This window comes from Camelus dromedarius, chromosome X (genome assembly GCF_036321535.1).
Source record: "Camelus dromedarius isolate mCamDro1 chromosome X, mCamDro1.pat, whole genome shotgun sequence".
In the NCBI taxonomy this organism is placed as follows: Eukaryota; Metazoa; Chordata; class Mammalia; order Artiodactyla; family Camelidae; genus Camelus; species Camelus dromedarius.
This window is the reverse complement of record NC_087472.1, coordinates 98,585,906-98,603,408: the sequence shown is the minus strand read 5'-3', so window position 1 is coordinate 98,603,408 and position 17,503 is coordinate 98,585,906. Positions and strand designations below refer to the sequence as shown.

General features: G+C 32.8%; 1 protein-coding gene across 5 annotated transcripts in view; it reads left to right on the top strand.

The window, feature by feature from the left end:
* The window catches only part of CNKSR2 (connector enhancer of kinase suppressor of Ras 2), a 242,303-nt gene that overhangs the window by 110,183 nt on the left and 114,617 nt on the right, over positions 1-17,503 (top strand). For all 5 annotated transcript variants that reach the window (XM_031445722.2, XM_031445723.2, XM_031445725.2 and 2 more), the window contains exons 7-8: positions 751-810; positions 4,421-4,489. In XM_031445722.2, coding sequence (XP_031301582.1) covers positions 751-810; positions 4,421-4,489 — 129 coding nt within the window. The remainder of the gene's footprint in view (positions 1-750; positions 811-4,420; positions 4,490-17,503) is intronic.

Genomic DNA, 17,503 nt, shown 5'->3' with positions numbered 1-17,503 from the left:
GTCCTGTCCCTATGCATAATTTAAAGCTTTCATTTGCTCTTAAAGCTTGCACAGTTTGAAGATTTCTGGATAATCTTTAAACTTTAAAGCTTTTTCTAAAAGGGCTTTATTTAAATGGAAAATGGAATCTCACCCTCTTTATTCGGAGGAAGATTTGCCATGCATTACATCTTAATTATTGATATAGAGATGATTGGATGTAATTATTAAAACTTTTATCAATAAGAAATAGAAAATGTAAGATACCACGAAAGAGCAGAAGAAAAAAGGTTTTTATAAACAGTATTTTGTCATTCTTCTGTCTCCAGCAGTTAAAGTGGTTCTGTAGTAACCTACTTTTTATTGAGCAATATCTATCAATTATAATAAGCTAATAACATCCCAGTATTTGAATTTCCCTTTGTAACTTTCATTTTGTCATAGAACATATGGTATGGATTTCGAGGGGAGTGAGATGTGTTCTTTCTTCAGGATATTGAATTGCCATGCTGCATTTTATAAGTTTCATAGGCAATTATCAACTTATCGAGTATTTGGTTAAGCTGAGTACAGGCTTCTTTAGGCAAACTTTAGAAACCAAACATTCAGGTAGGAACTTACCAGTTTAAAGACAGCCTTACTGGATCATGGAATCATCCCTGGGGCAATTTTAATTTGATAGGACAATTTTTTTTGTAAATGAAATTACAATAAACTTGAAAATATTTCAGTTTGCTTCACTTGTTTTTCTGATGCTGTCTTTTTTCTTAGGGTATGTATATTAAATCAACTTATGATGGCCTCCATGTAATTACTGGAACTACAGAAAATGTAAGTATTCTAACATTTCAAATTTTGGTGTGTATTTTTCCTTTTACTGTTAAACAACTTGTATATCTCACATAATTGAGGTTGACTTCTGAGGACATGAACAGATTGGGAGATAAAACTAAAAAGACATACTGAGGTAGTAAGTACTAGTTTGGGGAGAATTTCAGTCATTTTAGTTAGTTTAGAATAGCTGTTTACCTGAAGTAAGTCAGATGTTTTCTGTTTGTAGGCAGAGACTCATCTTTGTTAAGTATTTTCTGATTCATGACAAGTTATTGTGACATCTAAAATAATATACTTCCATCTGTCAAATAGTTTAGTTCTGTTAAGAAACTTAACTCACACAAGATAAAAACATCAGATGAGTTAGGCTTTTGGAATACTTGAAGTATAATTCAGCTTAATTCAGTGGAGTGGCAGCATGATAAATAGATCAACGTGTTTTCACAGTAAGGTCCCTACCTGGACCAGCAGCATCAGCCTCCCTTGGGAATGTGTTCAGAGATGCCCCACCCCAGACTTACTGAATCAGAACTCTGGAGATCAGCCTATTTCTTAATAAGAGATTCTGTTTTAACAGATGATTCTGAGACATGCTTCAGTTTGAGAACCACTGCAAGCAGTGGGTCAGAGTCCCTATAACCTATTCTGCATCTTAATGGCAGTGTAATTTTTTGGCCACTCATTTGCCCTCTCATTGCTTTAATTTCCTCAACTATAAATTGAAGATAATATATCATCTGCACTATATACCTCATTAGGTTGTTGTGAAAATCAAATAAGCTAGTAAATATGAAAGACTATGCTATAAAGAGCTACAAAAATGGGAAGTGATTGTGTTAGACATTAATAGAATCCGTATAATAGATTTGAATTTCATATTAAGTCATTATTCTTGCATTTGGTTGTCCCAGATTTCTACCCCACTCTCTTAAGCAAGTGCTGTGCTTTGAATTTTTTCTTTTAGAAATTCTGACAAATTACATGTTTATGCTGTGTTCCTTCAAAGAAGACTAAGGTGGAATCAGTTACTCTCGAGCTATTATTGATCTCAACATTTTACCAGCTTTTCTTTTTAAAAAGTTGACATTCTCTTCATCTAATTCACCTATTTTGCTTTAATCATTTATTGATTTTTTTTTCCCCTCTGCTTCTCTTGGTTTCTTGTGAAGGGTGAAACATAATATGTATTACATTGGATTCATGTACTAGCTTCACATTTGGTATTAAATATGAGACTTATATGGGATCAAGAATATTGGTTACATGCATATTGCCAATTATTTAACATTTTTAAATGAAGTGAGGTACTGTAAACTATACTCTCGTCACTGATTGATCATTCTCTTTTATATGTACATTCCTCTGATCATTCATTTAACAAACCTCTGCTTCATGTCTGCTGTGTTCCAGGGTTAGGGCTAGGTATTGAAAGAATTTTTTAATTAAAATGGCTTGCTGCCCCTAAGGAGTACAAATAGGGGTTTATTTGTGTAAATAGGTAGTGAAATTTGCATAGATGGACAAAGGAAAAAATAGTAAATGCTGCCAAATGAAATCAGAGAAGGAATCACGGAAATGGTGATTTTGAACTAACTGTATCTTGAATGGATATGAATACATCTCTCTATATACTGTCTGGAATCTATAAAAAAAAGTTGAACTCATACTAATTTTTCTCATATTAATTACTCAATATTTGATAAATGGATGAGTGACCAAAGAAAGATTGATTTGTGAATAGTTCAGATAAGAACTATATATTAACAGGTCATCATTTAATTCTTTTTTCTTGAAAACGTTTTACTATTTTTGGTACCCTTAGTCATTTATCATTAGGAGATACATGTTAAGTCTTAAAGCTGCTCACTAACGTGTTTTCTTCTATGTAAAGTGAAGAGGTTTGGATAAAATATCGCTAGGATCCCTTTTAACACTGAAAGTCTATACTTTCTGTGACTTATTCCCTGTTTTACTTACCTGTGTAAAAAGTTGTTTCAGTTTCTTTGAATTTTATATACCAATTGTCATTTTCTTTTACATCGTGACTTAGGGCCATTGGCTTGATTTTTTTTTTTTTTTTTCATACTCTCCTTTAAAAAGATCAGTTGTGAGCCATATAGCTCAGGGGCTGACTCTATAGTTACAGCTCTATTTACAAACTTTTCAGAAATGTTACATGGTACTTGTCTGATGTGGTAGGTGCTGTGAAATAAATACTTGGGGGTTTTGTTGTTGTTGTTGTTGTTGTTGTTACACCATTCTAAGGGTTGAGTTCACATACTAGCTGAACTACCTTCTTAACAGTATGCTTGTGTTATTACTTTAGTAGCTGGAATTCCCTGGAATATCATCTAATCTTGGATTCTAGCCTATGGCAAATAATTTTATTGTGAATTTTTAAATGTGCTGAATTGAGGTTAATATTGTTTCAAGACTTCTTTGTTTTGGAAACTGGAAATGAATAAAAACTAAAGGAACTGGAAATCACTTTTAAAGTAAATCCTATTCCAATTCTTAAAAGTAGCATTTTAGTTTGCAGATTCCATCAACATGTCATTCTTCTTTAGCTTTCAGTAGATACTCACGAAGAGTATTGCAGTATTTGTAGTTGTATTTGATAGATAAATTAACACACATAAAATGCACAAAAAATTTTCGTAAAAACAAATTTGTATATTCAAGAGTCTGTGTGCATATTATTAAAATGTGTAATAATATGCATAGTCAATCAGTAGTCACTAGAGGGGAGATAAAGAATAATATTTTAAATTCATTATATATATCTAGAATATTATAAAATTTCTATCTTAAATCTCATTTTAGTTTCCTAAACACCTCATAAAACTTGTGAATGTTGCTTGTTTGTTTTTGTTTTTAATCACTTTGGGAAATAAAGAAAAAAATCATAATATTGTTACATCCTGTAGAAATGTTGGCATTTTAATTTATTTAGTGTGGTTTTGTTTGCCAATATATTACGCTTTATGAAACATAAGAAGTAAGATACTCTTGTAATTAGACATTTAGAGAAAGAATGTTGTGTAATGCAACTTTGCACTAATGGCTGTCCATCTTTTAATTTGCTTTTCTCATTTATTCAGGATTGATGACATTAATGATGAAATAAATTAGCAATTTAATCATCGGTTGGCTAAGCTTTGGTGCTGATCATTAACATGTACTTGAAAATATTTGTTTGCTGATATTAATATGAATATTTGTATTAAATGAAAAAGATAAAAATTTAAAAGATTGTTTTGAAATATATTTTTAAACCAGTTGTGTGGTAGAGCCCAAGAGGGTTGTCTGTATAAAGTTTGCAAAGATTAATACCAATTACATTTTCCCTTAATGCTCTCAAAAACATATTGGTCTTTTATAACATAAACATCTATATGTTGTTTTGCATTTCTACTTTCTGTCTCTAGTTACACATAGAATACAAACAGTATATTAAATTTTAGTAGCTGTTTTCATTAGTTTAATGTCTTGAAGATGATAAATTTTTGATCTATTTTAAAGAGTTAGACTTGCTACAGTGTTTCCATAGAGAGGAAATGACTGATAAAACGTATGTTCTTTATCATTTCCTTTATGTTAAATTTAGTCACCTGCAGATCGATGCAAGAAAATCCATGCTGGCGATGAAGTGATTCAAGTTAATCATCAGACTGTGGTATGTATAATTACCTTACAAGTCAGTGGGAGGAACTAATATAAAGATTGGCTAAAGCTTTAAAAGAATACCAATGAAATGAAATGCTTGTTTCTGTACAAAATAATTGAATAGCCTTTTAAAAAATAACTGAATGCCTATTTTTCTTAATTATCTGAAGGAATGTAAGGTATAGTTTAAAAGAACATGAGGAAATATTGGTGGTGGATGAGGTTAGATGTGCATTTCTTTATGGAGAAGTGCAGAATAATATTATCCCATGAACTGGGATGATTTTGGAATAGAAATTAAAGTGACAGTGCATACAAATTCAACCTTTTATTGATACAATTTTTAAGTGTCGTTTTACAAATTATCAGATTACCCAATACGTATGTTTTGTAACAGCACACGTGCATTCATCTACTTTAACATTGGTTTGTTCATTAAAATGTCTGGCAGACTGGTTTATTTTAAATGTCGATTTTAAAAAAATTTTAATAGCTGAATTGGCTCTTCATTTCCCATAAGAGGACCGTAGTTTAAGTTTTAAAACTATTGCACTTAACTAAATAAGTTTATAAAAATTTTTGTTCTATGAACCTCACGAATCCCTTTCTAGGCTGAGAAAGACAGTGACATTATGTGCCTATGGTAGATTTTCCAGGGCAATTTTTCTTAATCTTACATAGAAAATGAACATCATATTTTTTTTTTTATTTTGAACTATTATTTGTCTCATTTGGTCCACTTTGTTCTATCACTACCAAATAAAGGGTATGGCTTTTTTTTTAATGAAGTTGAAATTGAAATAATTGATTATTCATTAATAATCCTCATTTGAGAAAAATGGGTTTTCTTGTAAATATTCTACTTATAGCTCACTAACTCTTAAGCGTGAGTAATTATTTCCTGCTATACCTTTTAACTAAATTTGGTTTTGCATGTTCTAGTCATAAAAGAAACAAAAAAAAAGGCTGTATTTTGAGGATAAGACTAGTGTGAAAAGTCTGATCTTTCTCAGTGACTAATCTTAAGGCAGACATTATTTCAATTTTGGGTTTGAATTAACTGAGAAGTCTGGGATATTTCGAAGAGACTCCTGAACACTGATAATTAAAGTTATGATGTTTCTTCAATGAGTTCATTATCTAAGTGAATAAAAGTTAATGAAAGTTTGAAAACTTAATCGTGTTGGGTGTAAAGTTAATAATAACGCAGAATGATGGTAATCAACACAGCCTTTCCACACTCTGACAGTTTTGATGATGAGTAAGTTCTCATTACTAGAAACTATACAAAGTGATTGTCCTGACTGAAGTTTTTTGTCCCCTACGATGAGGATTTGGGCAGTGGGATAAAGCTGCTGCTTCAGTAGACAGGCAGCTTCTCGCTCTTCACATGTTCATGCTGCCTCCATATCTGCAGTGTGACCTTAACGAATATAGTATCTGTTGGATAGTTGGACCTATATTTACAGTTGGTCAATTCTAAAAGGATAGAAATTAGTCTCTAATGAAAAATAAATTTGTTAAAAGTAACTCTTTGCGGAGCGAAGATTCTCAAGTCTATTAAATATGAAAGTCTTTAAAAGACTTCAAGTGGACTAATAAAATCTGTATGGATTGATGATATTTAAATATTATTAGAGTATATAAGCACATCTTTGCATCACAGGAATATTCTAAAATATTAAAAATGACACAGAATGATGATTGGAGGATCTTGTTTCCAGTTTTTGCTCTGAAATTGACTTAGGTTTTAAGTGACTCATGGTAACTATTTATGCATCAGTTTCTCTTTTTAATAATAGTAATAGCCATAACCAACACTTACTGAGTTCTTACAGTGTGCCAAGCATCATGTTAAGTACTTTACATATTTTATGTCATTTACTCCTGGCAGTAATCCTATGAAGAAGGCATATGTGGACATTGAATGATTATTTAACTCACCCATAGCTCAGAGCTCACTGACTCCAAGGCCCATGCTCTTACTTAAGTTTTCTTATACTCCCTCCCCAAACTCAAATTATAAAATTATCAAACAAAAGAGCAAGAATTCTAACAATCTTGTAAGTGAATCTCAGGATTCAGAGAGGGATTAAGTGGGGCCAAGGGTAAGAGAAGAGAAAAGGAAGTGAGAGTGTACATAATTCGGATAGTGGATCAGCAACTGAAATTAGAAATGGGGTTGAAATTTAACTTTACTGCCACTTCCTCACTCGCTCCTTTCCTTCAAATAGACAAGATATATAAAACACCTGTCGCAATGCCAGGCACACATTAGGAGCTCAATAAAATTTAACTTTCCAACCTTCCTTCCTCCCTTTTACCTGCTACAGCAGTTGGGCCAACTGGAGTCCAGTTTCTTGGCAGACTGCTGCTAAAACCTACAAATTGATTTTGGATAATAATAGAGACATTCTCTCACAGGAAATTATGTTGAATTCCATGAAAGTAGCCTTCCTTAATAATGTGATCAATTACCAGATTTTCTTTGTATTCAAGTGGAGGTATATTTGTGCAAGAATGGTGCATTTTATTAAATGCAGCCTGCTCTGCCCTCTTTTCCTTGCTGCTGCCTGCATTGTGGTCTGTACAGTGCTTTTAAGTTCTTACCAGACAACATACTGAGGTGGGGAAATGGAAATTATCTGGATTTTGTTACTGTGAAATGTTTGATAGATGGATAAATTAGTTGAAACAAGTATAAATTACTTGCAGTCTGCAGTTACCCCTTCTACCCTCCTGTATTCATCACCATTAGTGGTTGCTTATGATGTACTAATTACATTAAAGTATGGCCTAATACATTTGAAATACATATTTAATAATATTTCTAATCCAGTAATTAATTGACCAGGATAGTTAGATATTGCCAATATTATTCTATACCAATTTAGATTTAATAATGAAAAGAGTAACGTTCAGTCTTATATTTTGAATGTTATTAGCCCAGTTAGTATTTTTCTGTAATTCTAAAATTTCCTACTGCTACAGGTAGTAATGTACAATATAAAATTTGATAACTTTTCTTATTTTAAAATACATAGAAAAGCAATTTGAATTTTTTCCCTAAGAGTCTGAAAAGATTGAATAATCACAGATGAATTCAAATACTATTTTTTGAAATTGCTAGTATGGTATATCTTCAGGTTGTCCAATTAGATGTGTGTTTCTAGTTTGCTCTTTTTTTAAGTATATTTTCTTATTTGAAATGAAATTGGAAATTTTATGTCCTTTTTCATGTTGCTATATTTTTTATTATAAGTGGCTTTTAAGCTTTTCTAATCAACATACTTCTGTGGCTGAGAAACTGTGGCTGCCAGGTAGGAAGAAGAAAAAATCATGAACATTCAAGCAAAGCAGACTGAGTCCTATTGCATGTCTTCCCTGCCAGTGAAGATCCAACTCCTCAATGGCTGCTGGAATCTCCCAAGATTTTTTCCACTTCATCTGCCACTACATTCCTCTGTGGGAGATACCTCGGCATAGTTTGAACCAGCAACTCTGCCCTCATGATGCACTTTTAAACTTTTTTTAGCTAATGAGACTATTTATAGTTATTAAATCAATTTGGGCATATTCCTAATGAGTCTGTTAAAATTCATGTCAATACTGTTTTTGGTGTGTAAGTGTTCTAAAGATTTTATCCATAGTAAAAACAGATATTTTTTTCTTAGGAATATCAGTTGAAAAGAGTGAGGTATGTGACGGTTGAATCTAGTGTTTAGAAAATTTTCCTTTGTGTAAATATTAAAACATTCACTATTATTTTTAAAGGTCTTTTGGAACCTGATGACTACATTATGGCAAGAAATGGCTTAATAGATGATGTGGCTATAAGGCCTACTGAAATGGAGAATAACCAGGTTGGGATAGTCAAGAAGATAGGCTACAACAAATAGTCAGGGTGTTGGACATTGATGAGTGAGAAATGGGAGATGAGCGCTGTGAGCTAGTGGGTTTTGTCACCCCTCGAATGGTAAACATTGTTGAACAGGACTTACGGGTGATGGCAGAGGCGGTGAGGGAAGGGATCAAATTAAAGGACTATTGAGTTATCTGGAAAGGTCATTCTAACTTCATTTATATAATTCTCAAAGGTGTCTCCCTTATTCTCTCTTATTCTCACCCTAGTCTCTCATTTTTGACTTTTTTCACCCTGTTGTTCCTTCAGCCCCAGAACAACAGGCGAGTATTATTTAAAGGGGAAGGCAACATTATCAGAATGGATGGAGAGTGTGGTAACCCTTTAAAACCCAGCTCTCCCTTTCCCTTCCTCTCACTCTTCCACCCGACCCCTGGACTTCAGGAGGAAGGAGTGACTCATTGAGTGGAATCAGTACCATGATATTGGTTAACACCGATGTGCTTTCTCTTTCTCTTCTTTAATTTACTAAAGTGTTATCTTTATTTTTTAGGTTTTTCTTTTGATTCCATTTTATTCTTTCCATCCTCATCTCTTCTCCCTTGACTGTGTCTTCTCCATTCTTCACCTCTTTCAGTTTTTTTTTATTCTTGCCTATTTTCTTCTGTTCTCCTTTCTCAAAAGAGAAAGTATTTATCTTATAATTCCTTATAACCAAAATATTGAAAACTGAAATCTCAAATGGCACTATTTTCAGTGCACCTCATATCTTATTCCTGTAAACACAGGAGGTTGTTGGAGTACAGAGATTAACTATGTTTGCATGGTGTTAACGTATTGCTTAATAAATGGTTATAATAATACCCTAAAATAACAGTTAGGATTCTAAGAACTTGGTATTCTAAAACAGCAAGTGAATTGTTCTCTTTAAAGGGGAAAAAAATCATAGAGACCTTTACCAAAAATTAAAAGAAATTGTGCATCATAGATTTTAATTATTCATGGTAATATTTTATTTCAGATACTACCTTATATAATGTGTAGTTTAGGAGCTGATCATAGATTCCTTTCATTTTACATTGAATATTGTGGATTTGATGAGCTTGTGTGGAAACTGGTTTTGAAGTGCCACATGTTGATATAAATTATACATTTTATTTTGCCTACATAAATCAGTTTATTACTTTATTATGAATATAATATTTTATGATTTTTCTGTTATCAACTTATTAAGTCTTTATATAAAGGAGATAAGTTGTATGATGCCTTAATAATGGTAACTTCCTATTAACCAATTTATTTTCTCTGCAGCTCTCCACATCCTGATTTCTTTCTTTCTTATTTATGCAGTTCTTACTAGCTTTACCAGGAAAAGAGTAATTGCTTTAAAAAATGGTTTCTCTAATTTATTTTTATTATTAAAATCATCTTTCAGTGGTCAACATACAGTTAATATGATTTAGTTATTTTACATAGAATTTTTTAAAGTTTCCATATGAGTGATTATTTTGTATGTTTAAAATGTATCTATTGGCTGATGTTCTTACCTACTCTGGCTTATTAAGTGTCCAACTCATCTGCAAATCTGTGTCAATTGCATCCCCTTTCCTTCCTCCATCAAAAAGGCAAAAATCGGCCAGTCACAATTGCCTAATTTACTTACTGTCTTTAGTAGGGGTAGGCAATTAGTAGATAACATTTAACTGCCCAATGAAGATTAAAAAAATTATTGCATCAGAGGAAAACACAGTAGAGCATCATAAAATAGGAAATTCAAGAGATACTGATAATCTTACATTCTTTTTAGGTTATTTAGCCCTAGGATTCAAATATAGGATTCATCCATTAAATTAACATTCAGCATGGTGACTAAAATTTTAGGTAATGTAACCACTGATTACTTTCACATTTCCTTTCATGTTATTAACTCTAATACTGAGCAATAAAGGATATTTTAAAATTGAGAAAAATGGCAGAGAGAGTTCACTGTGGCCCCGTTTAGAGCTGACATTGACCTTTTTTTTTGTCTGAGTTGTTGCATTTCTGGTAAAATGATTTCTAAAGATTACTTCTACAGTGAAAGTATTTATAGCTATTATGGAAGTTCTTAAACTAAAATTTTGTATTAATAAAGATATAAAATGCTGTTTATTTAGCTATATAAATGCATATATACATGCTTTGGTTTTGTTTGATAAATATAAGCATCTATTGCAATATTTCCTAATATTTTCAAATACACATATTTTTGTTATATCTACCAGTAAATGACAGTGACATACAAATTATTCATAGAAAAGCTATAACTTTTTAAGCATGTTACTTTTTGAATACTAGGGTTTTGGTTACTTTCTAATTACATTTTTCATTTGGATTCTTAAATTAAAGCATGATTTCTTCATAAGTATAGATGTTTTCTTTATTCTTTCTCAGAATTCTTATAAATAGGAGCGATCAGTTTTTAGAAAACAAAGCTTTGTTTCATCCCTTAGCTTTGGTGACTAGGACTCTTTATTTTAAAATACACATATTTCCAATGTCTTTGCAAGGAGAGCAGAAATGAAACCAGAAGGAATGGCTGAAATGTAATAATCTCCATATATACAAATATGAAATTGTTTTAAAATTTAACCCATACAGATACTTTTATAAAAATTTTAGTTAAAAATCTGTATTATTATGATATTAAAATGTTACTGATTTTTAGAGGAATGAGGTTCTAGGGTATGGTCAAAGGTTTGTTACCCACAGTCTTTTCACTGTGATGTGATTGTCTTTCTCCTCCAAGTCTCAGACTCACTCAATTTTGTTTTGGGGAAATTAAAGAAGACTATGAATGAAGATGAAATAAAAATAAAATGGGCTTTGATTTAGTTTTCTATAGCATATATGAATGTAAGCCATGAAACCCCCAAAATAAACCTTTGGCCTTCAGAGACCAAAATATTGCCAGATACCATACTGAAATGGAAGAAGGGAGAAAAAGCTGTATGTTCAAGATGCTAAACTATATACCCTTGTTTTTGAATTAGCTTGCCACAGAAGCAGAGGTACCAGTGATACAAAGTCTGCATTTTATGTAAGTGATAGGTTAACAGGAGATAATGCAAATAACAAGATATGGAAATATACCACCTTTGGTGAAAACAATGTAGATGATTTGTAAAAATAAATGGAAAAAAATTATGATTACTGTTTTCCTTCCTCCCATTCAATTCCTCATGAGCCAATCAAGAAATTCTGATTTAACTCTCAGAGTTTCTTGGTTATGGAGAAAAAGACTCCAGAAAGGTCATGTGCAATAGGTGAAAAAAAGAGTAGTAGCTTCTTGTAGTCGTTAAGCTGGCTTTCTCTCTTGGACTCCCTATCCATCTTCAGCAGTAAGAAACTGTTCTCTATGCTTTCTCTTTAAATATAAAACACACACACACATATACACATATTATATGTGTGACTGTGAAATTAGCATGAAAATATTAAGTACCAAAACAGATATGTACATTCAAATTGTGAGCAGCTCAACATGGTCCAAGTTTTATAGTGAAACTAAGCCGCATAAAAAACAAATGCCTTAAAAAAGTGCCTGGCATAGTCTTATTTCACTGAAATAAATGCCTTTTAAGGAGGCTGTGAAGTGAAGAGTGGCTCAGAGAATAAAGACATAAAATTGTGGAATTTTTCCCCTAATGAAAATAGTACTTTCATTCCCATATTCCTTCTCTTCAAACACTTTGATCTTTTCCCAAGATTATCTCCTCTAATCATGTTTGTAAAAATATCACTACTAAGGTTTTATTTAAAATAGATAACACCTTGGGACATTTTTCAATACTCTGAATTGCGTATTTAAATTATTCCATGCTGGAATTTAAAATCACTTTTTTTTTTTTTTTGCATTTAGTTACTTAGCCAAATACATACCTTTCAGCCTATATTCCTTTAATTTGAGCCATGGCTAGTTCTCTGTCTCTATTCAGTAAATGAGTGATTGTGAAAGAGCAAAATTAGGATATCTCCAAATATACTACATTTTAATATTATAAGACTTTATCATCAGTATTGTATGAAAAAATTTACGTGAAGGTGAAGTTTTTAGATTGGTACTGAAGAGTTAGTAGTTCTATGATCTTTGAAAGATATTGTGTATTAAAATTAGTTACTTCTGAAATGTTTTTAAATGCTTTAGTAATGCAAGGGAACAGAGAACTATAATAAATATCTCAGCACCAAAAAGTTTGGCAAAGACAGTGTCACTGGTTGCAGAGCGATGGTTTGTGCATTGAATTAAGTCTCTTCAGTGCTTTTAAAAAGAGCAGCAGGACCTTTAGGTATAGTATGACTCATATCATCAGACATTCATATAGACACACTTCAAGTCTCTTTGAAATTTCCTTTGTGAAAAGGTATCATTTATACATTACAACCTGTGAGTAAGAGTGAGTGTATACATGGAAGCATGGGTAACTGTTAATGAATTTACTTTGTCTTCTGAAGGATGGTAACTTTGAAAATATTTTAAGAATGTCTTATCTTCCTGCTTGTGGGTGTTGAGATACTTTCTTGTAATTCCAAATACAACTGTGACAAAGGTAAAGAAGGTCCAGGTTGATAGGCTTACATTCTTACCTTTATGCTTGTTTGTAACTTTGGCTGCCTGGGACCATAGAGTAGAGATTCTTTTCATATGTTGGTCAAATAACTCACCAGCTGCTGTTTGGAAATTAGATAGGCTAGAGCCAATCCTGGGGTCAGAGATAACTTTTAACCTCTGTGTACAAAAAGGAATGGAAGTCTCTCATCACTTCAGCACCAACCCCAAATCCTCCTGTGCACCTAATCTGGGGAAGCCATTGTCCAAGGACCTTCCTACTTATGTTGCCATTAACCCAAGAACCCCTGGTATCTCCTTCATCTTGATCAGAGTAGTTATAAGCACCATCTACAAAGAACCAAAACCTCTGGCTTTTAACTCCTGAGGTATCTTAAAAGCTTTCTGGGGTGATTTTAATCCTGTTTTGTGTTGTACATAAAATACATTTCAGTATTCAAGTTGGGGATTTACATATAAACTAACAAGACTTGCCATTGCTGAGGGACACTGACTTTTCCTGCCTTGCACAACGAGGAAGATATTAGTTGTTCAGCATATGAGAAAAACATTATAGCTAATAATAAGACGTATTTTGTGTAAGATGTATATGGTGGTTTTTAAAAGGTTCATTCCAGCCCATGAACTTAATGTGAATGAAATATTCTATTAAAATGTTGAGAAAGAGAAACTTGGACTGTTTACAACCACTACAAAATATTTTTCTGGAAGAAAACTTTCCTAAGTGTTTATATAATGTATACACATAAAACAGAATCTTTCTATGACAAATAGGAACTATATCCACTGTTGTATTTCTTGTCATAATCACATCACTATGACTTTAGGTCTGGAGCACCCAAAATATAAATACTTTTTTTCAAATATCCACTTATAAGAAAGTTTATTTGATAATTTTGGATAAAGAATGTCTATTATAGCCTGAAAATCAAGTATAGTACACTTAGAGAAAAATTTAATACTACATATTGGTTTTACATATAAAACTAAACTTTCTTGGCACTTTATTATCTCTGAAACAGTTACATTCTCATTTCACTGAGTTCAACGAATACTGATTGTCTCTGCCATTTGTAAGGCATTGATTGTAGGTATAGCCAGACAAGTAAGACTTAGTTTTTATTCTCAAAAACAAAAACAAAAACCTCAAAATCCAGTTTTGTGGTGGTAGATTGGGGGTAGGGGGGAGGAAAGATATATTTATCTTTAATAAGAGGCATTGCATGAAAAAAATGCCACTGGAGAGATAAACAGTGTGCTTTGAGATTCACATGAGGAAAATAAGGTTCTCGCTGTAAGAAGCTTAATAATGAAGATTGCATTTAATATGAGCCATTATGGATAGGTAAGATTTGATAGGAGAACAATTACAAGTAGAAGAAGAGTGCTTTTTGCAAAGGCATAGCTGAGGACAAAAACACAGTTTTGGGGAGGAACATATACTTAATTCCGCCGACTCTTCCACCCATACTGAGCTACTGGAAGTTTTTCAGACTGGTTTTACCTTTTCTCATGGTTTTTTTCACTTCCTCAATCTCCACGTTCCCCTGCACCTGTCCAACTCCTAAGAAATTCAGCTTGGACTAAAAGGAAACCTTCCGTGAGCCACCAAGAATGGGTTAGATAGATGCCCTTTGGGGAGGCTTCCATTTCACCCTGTATCCATTCTATTTTATTTTATTCTAATTACTTTATAATTTTATTTTGTTCTAATTTATTGTAAATGTTTACTGACCCGCTCATTTCTCCCCTGCTCATTATACTTTTTAGTGAGACACAGATTTTGCTACATGCACTATTGTATCCATAATACATGGGAGGCATACAATGAATATTTACTGATTCTGTAAGTTATATTATCTAATCTTAAAAACATTTAAATATTGTAGACATGGGCAAGTCATTGCCTTCAAGAAGCTCGTTGTCTAATACAGCATTTCTCAAAATGTGGTTCCCATGCCAGTAACATCTGCATCACTTAGGAACTTGTGGGAAAAAATGCAAATTCTAGGACTTCACCTCAGACCCACTGGATCAAAAACTCAGGTTTCCAGGTGATTCTAACACCTGCTGAAGTTTAAGAATCACATTAAAGAGAAATAATAGGAGATAGCTATGGCCGTATTGGCAAAGGACCTATTTGAGGACTGATTCTTTCATTAGGCCTTTGGAGAGCTTTTCAAAGGTTCTGAGTGAAAGAACACTTTTACACTGTAGCAGTATTTTGGAGCTAGAAAGGACTGCAGGTAGAAAGAGCAGCTAGGACCCTGTTTTAAGTCTAGCAGTCAGGCATCCAAGCCAGAAGTAAGGCAGTGAGGAGAGTTATTAGTTGCTAGACTATTTAGGACACACCTGGAATAAAAAGAAGAGGAACTGTCATAGGTGACTCCATACTCAAAACTTGAGAGGATGATGGGGAACTTTTTGTTGCACTTGCTGAGTGAAAACAGGGAGATAAGTTTGATTTTTAAAGTGTTGTATTCATGTGAACGACCAATGGAATATTTAGGGGAGGATGCTTGCTGTTGTAGTACCTTGTACTTTAGAATCAAATAGACTTGAATGTGAATTCTGGCTTTGCAACTTACTATATTTGTAATCTTGTTCAAGAAAACATCTCTTTTTGCTTCAGTTTCTTCACATGTAAAATGGGTTTAATAGTTTACCTCATAAGGCTGTTGTGGGAATGAAAATATAAATAAAAGGAATGTAATATAGATATGAAGAATCTAGCATAGTGAATTACTGGTACTTGATTATTCAATAGCTATTAGTGTGGATAAACTGAACTGTTGGAAATGTGTAATAAGTTCTTGATAGGAAGCAGGGATGGTTAGAAAGATTTGTGAGTCATGCAGAAAGTTGTTAGTGGAAACTCTGGGAAGAGATGAGATTATTTTAAGAAGACAGCATGAAATATTCAAAGTGTTAACTCTTAGCCTAGAAGAAACACCTGCATTTATTGGTTGTGAGGAGGAAGAAAAGATGGAGGACAAGTAGAGATGTACTAGGACCACATTCCTTTACTCAGGCTCATCTGTTGTATAACCTATTTCCATTTTCTTACCTATTCTGCGTATTAGAGTTGGAATTGTATTGTGGCTTCGGAACTCTAATCATTTGGCCTGTGCAAGATTATTGAAACATCTTTTTTGGTGTTGAACTCACTATTTCACAAGTCAGCCGGTTCCTTTTTGGATGTCTTTCATTATTAGAATGTTTTTCTTCATCTGTGTCCCAAAACCATTATCTCTTAAAATTTTGTACCTTATTTAATTTCTTCCCATATTAGTGGATTATACTCTTATATTAGCATGCACTAGGATACCTTCTTCCTTCAAAGCTCCCTCTGTCTCCTAGTATGGAAGAACTTTCATTGAAACAAATGTAAAGAATACAGTCATTTTTCGTATTATTATTTCTTCACATGGCTTCTAATTCAGGTCTGTCACACTTAATTTAAAACCATAGCCAGAAACTTAAATGAGGAAGTATAAAACTAATCTTGAAAAATGACTGATACACTGATGTTTTACTATTTTGATGTGTATGCACCGTTATCTTTAGCTGTGAACATGGGGCTCCCAAATTTCTTGAAGTTGTAACCTACATACTAGCTTCATTTTATCACACCATCTACTCATGTCCTCATATAAAATCTGTCAATCATAAGTATCTCAGTAACAGTTAAAGTGAAATAAATTTATTTCAAGAATTCACTACAGTTATATGACCTAAGATATGTTTGGATATCACAGAATCAGAGCTGGGAATCATTTTTCCTGGAACTCTAGGACCATGCCATATTTGCCCTTAAACAGAACATGATACAACCCAATAAATGGGGACAATAAGAATTATATGTGGTAGAGAAGATAGAAAGTAATGAAGAAATGATCCAAGTCAGGGAGTTTGAAAAAGTACTAAGTTTAAAAGGATTATTTGAGTGAGAGGCATGTTGTCTGGTGGCTGTTTGTGTATACAAGTACTAGGATGGGACTGATACAGCTAAAACCTACCTGTTATTAAGAAAAACATTACACGTAGGCTGGGAACCACTCAGCCAGCTTCATTCCCATTCAGCAATTTCCAGGTGAACCTGGCTTAACACTTAAGTGAAGTATATACTGAAATCATTCCTGGAATAAAAAAATCAACAGATAATATAGTTCTTGACTTATTGTTCACAGCTAAGTAATTATTTTGTTTTTCTTTTGCTAATTATCTAAAAGTATAATGCACAGAGCAGGTGTGATTTCACCATCACCACATTTTACTGTTTTAAATAGTGTTATCTTTCTGGTTCTGTACTTTGAGGGGGAGTTTTCCATTCATAATGAACAGTCCTAATTAGGTAATTCATAAAATTCACGATTTTCTAACTGAAATATTACTATTCATGGACTAGGTCCATTTATTTTGTTGATTTTATTGTTTCTAAAAATAACATGTTTATTACCAAAAGTTCAGGAAATAAAAGTATAAAGAGGAAAAGATATGTTGTAGTCTTTACTCCCCTTTAATGTTACCATTGTTAATGATATTGTATATCT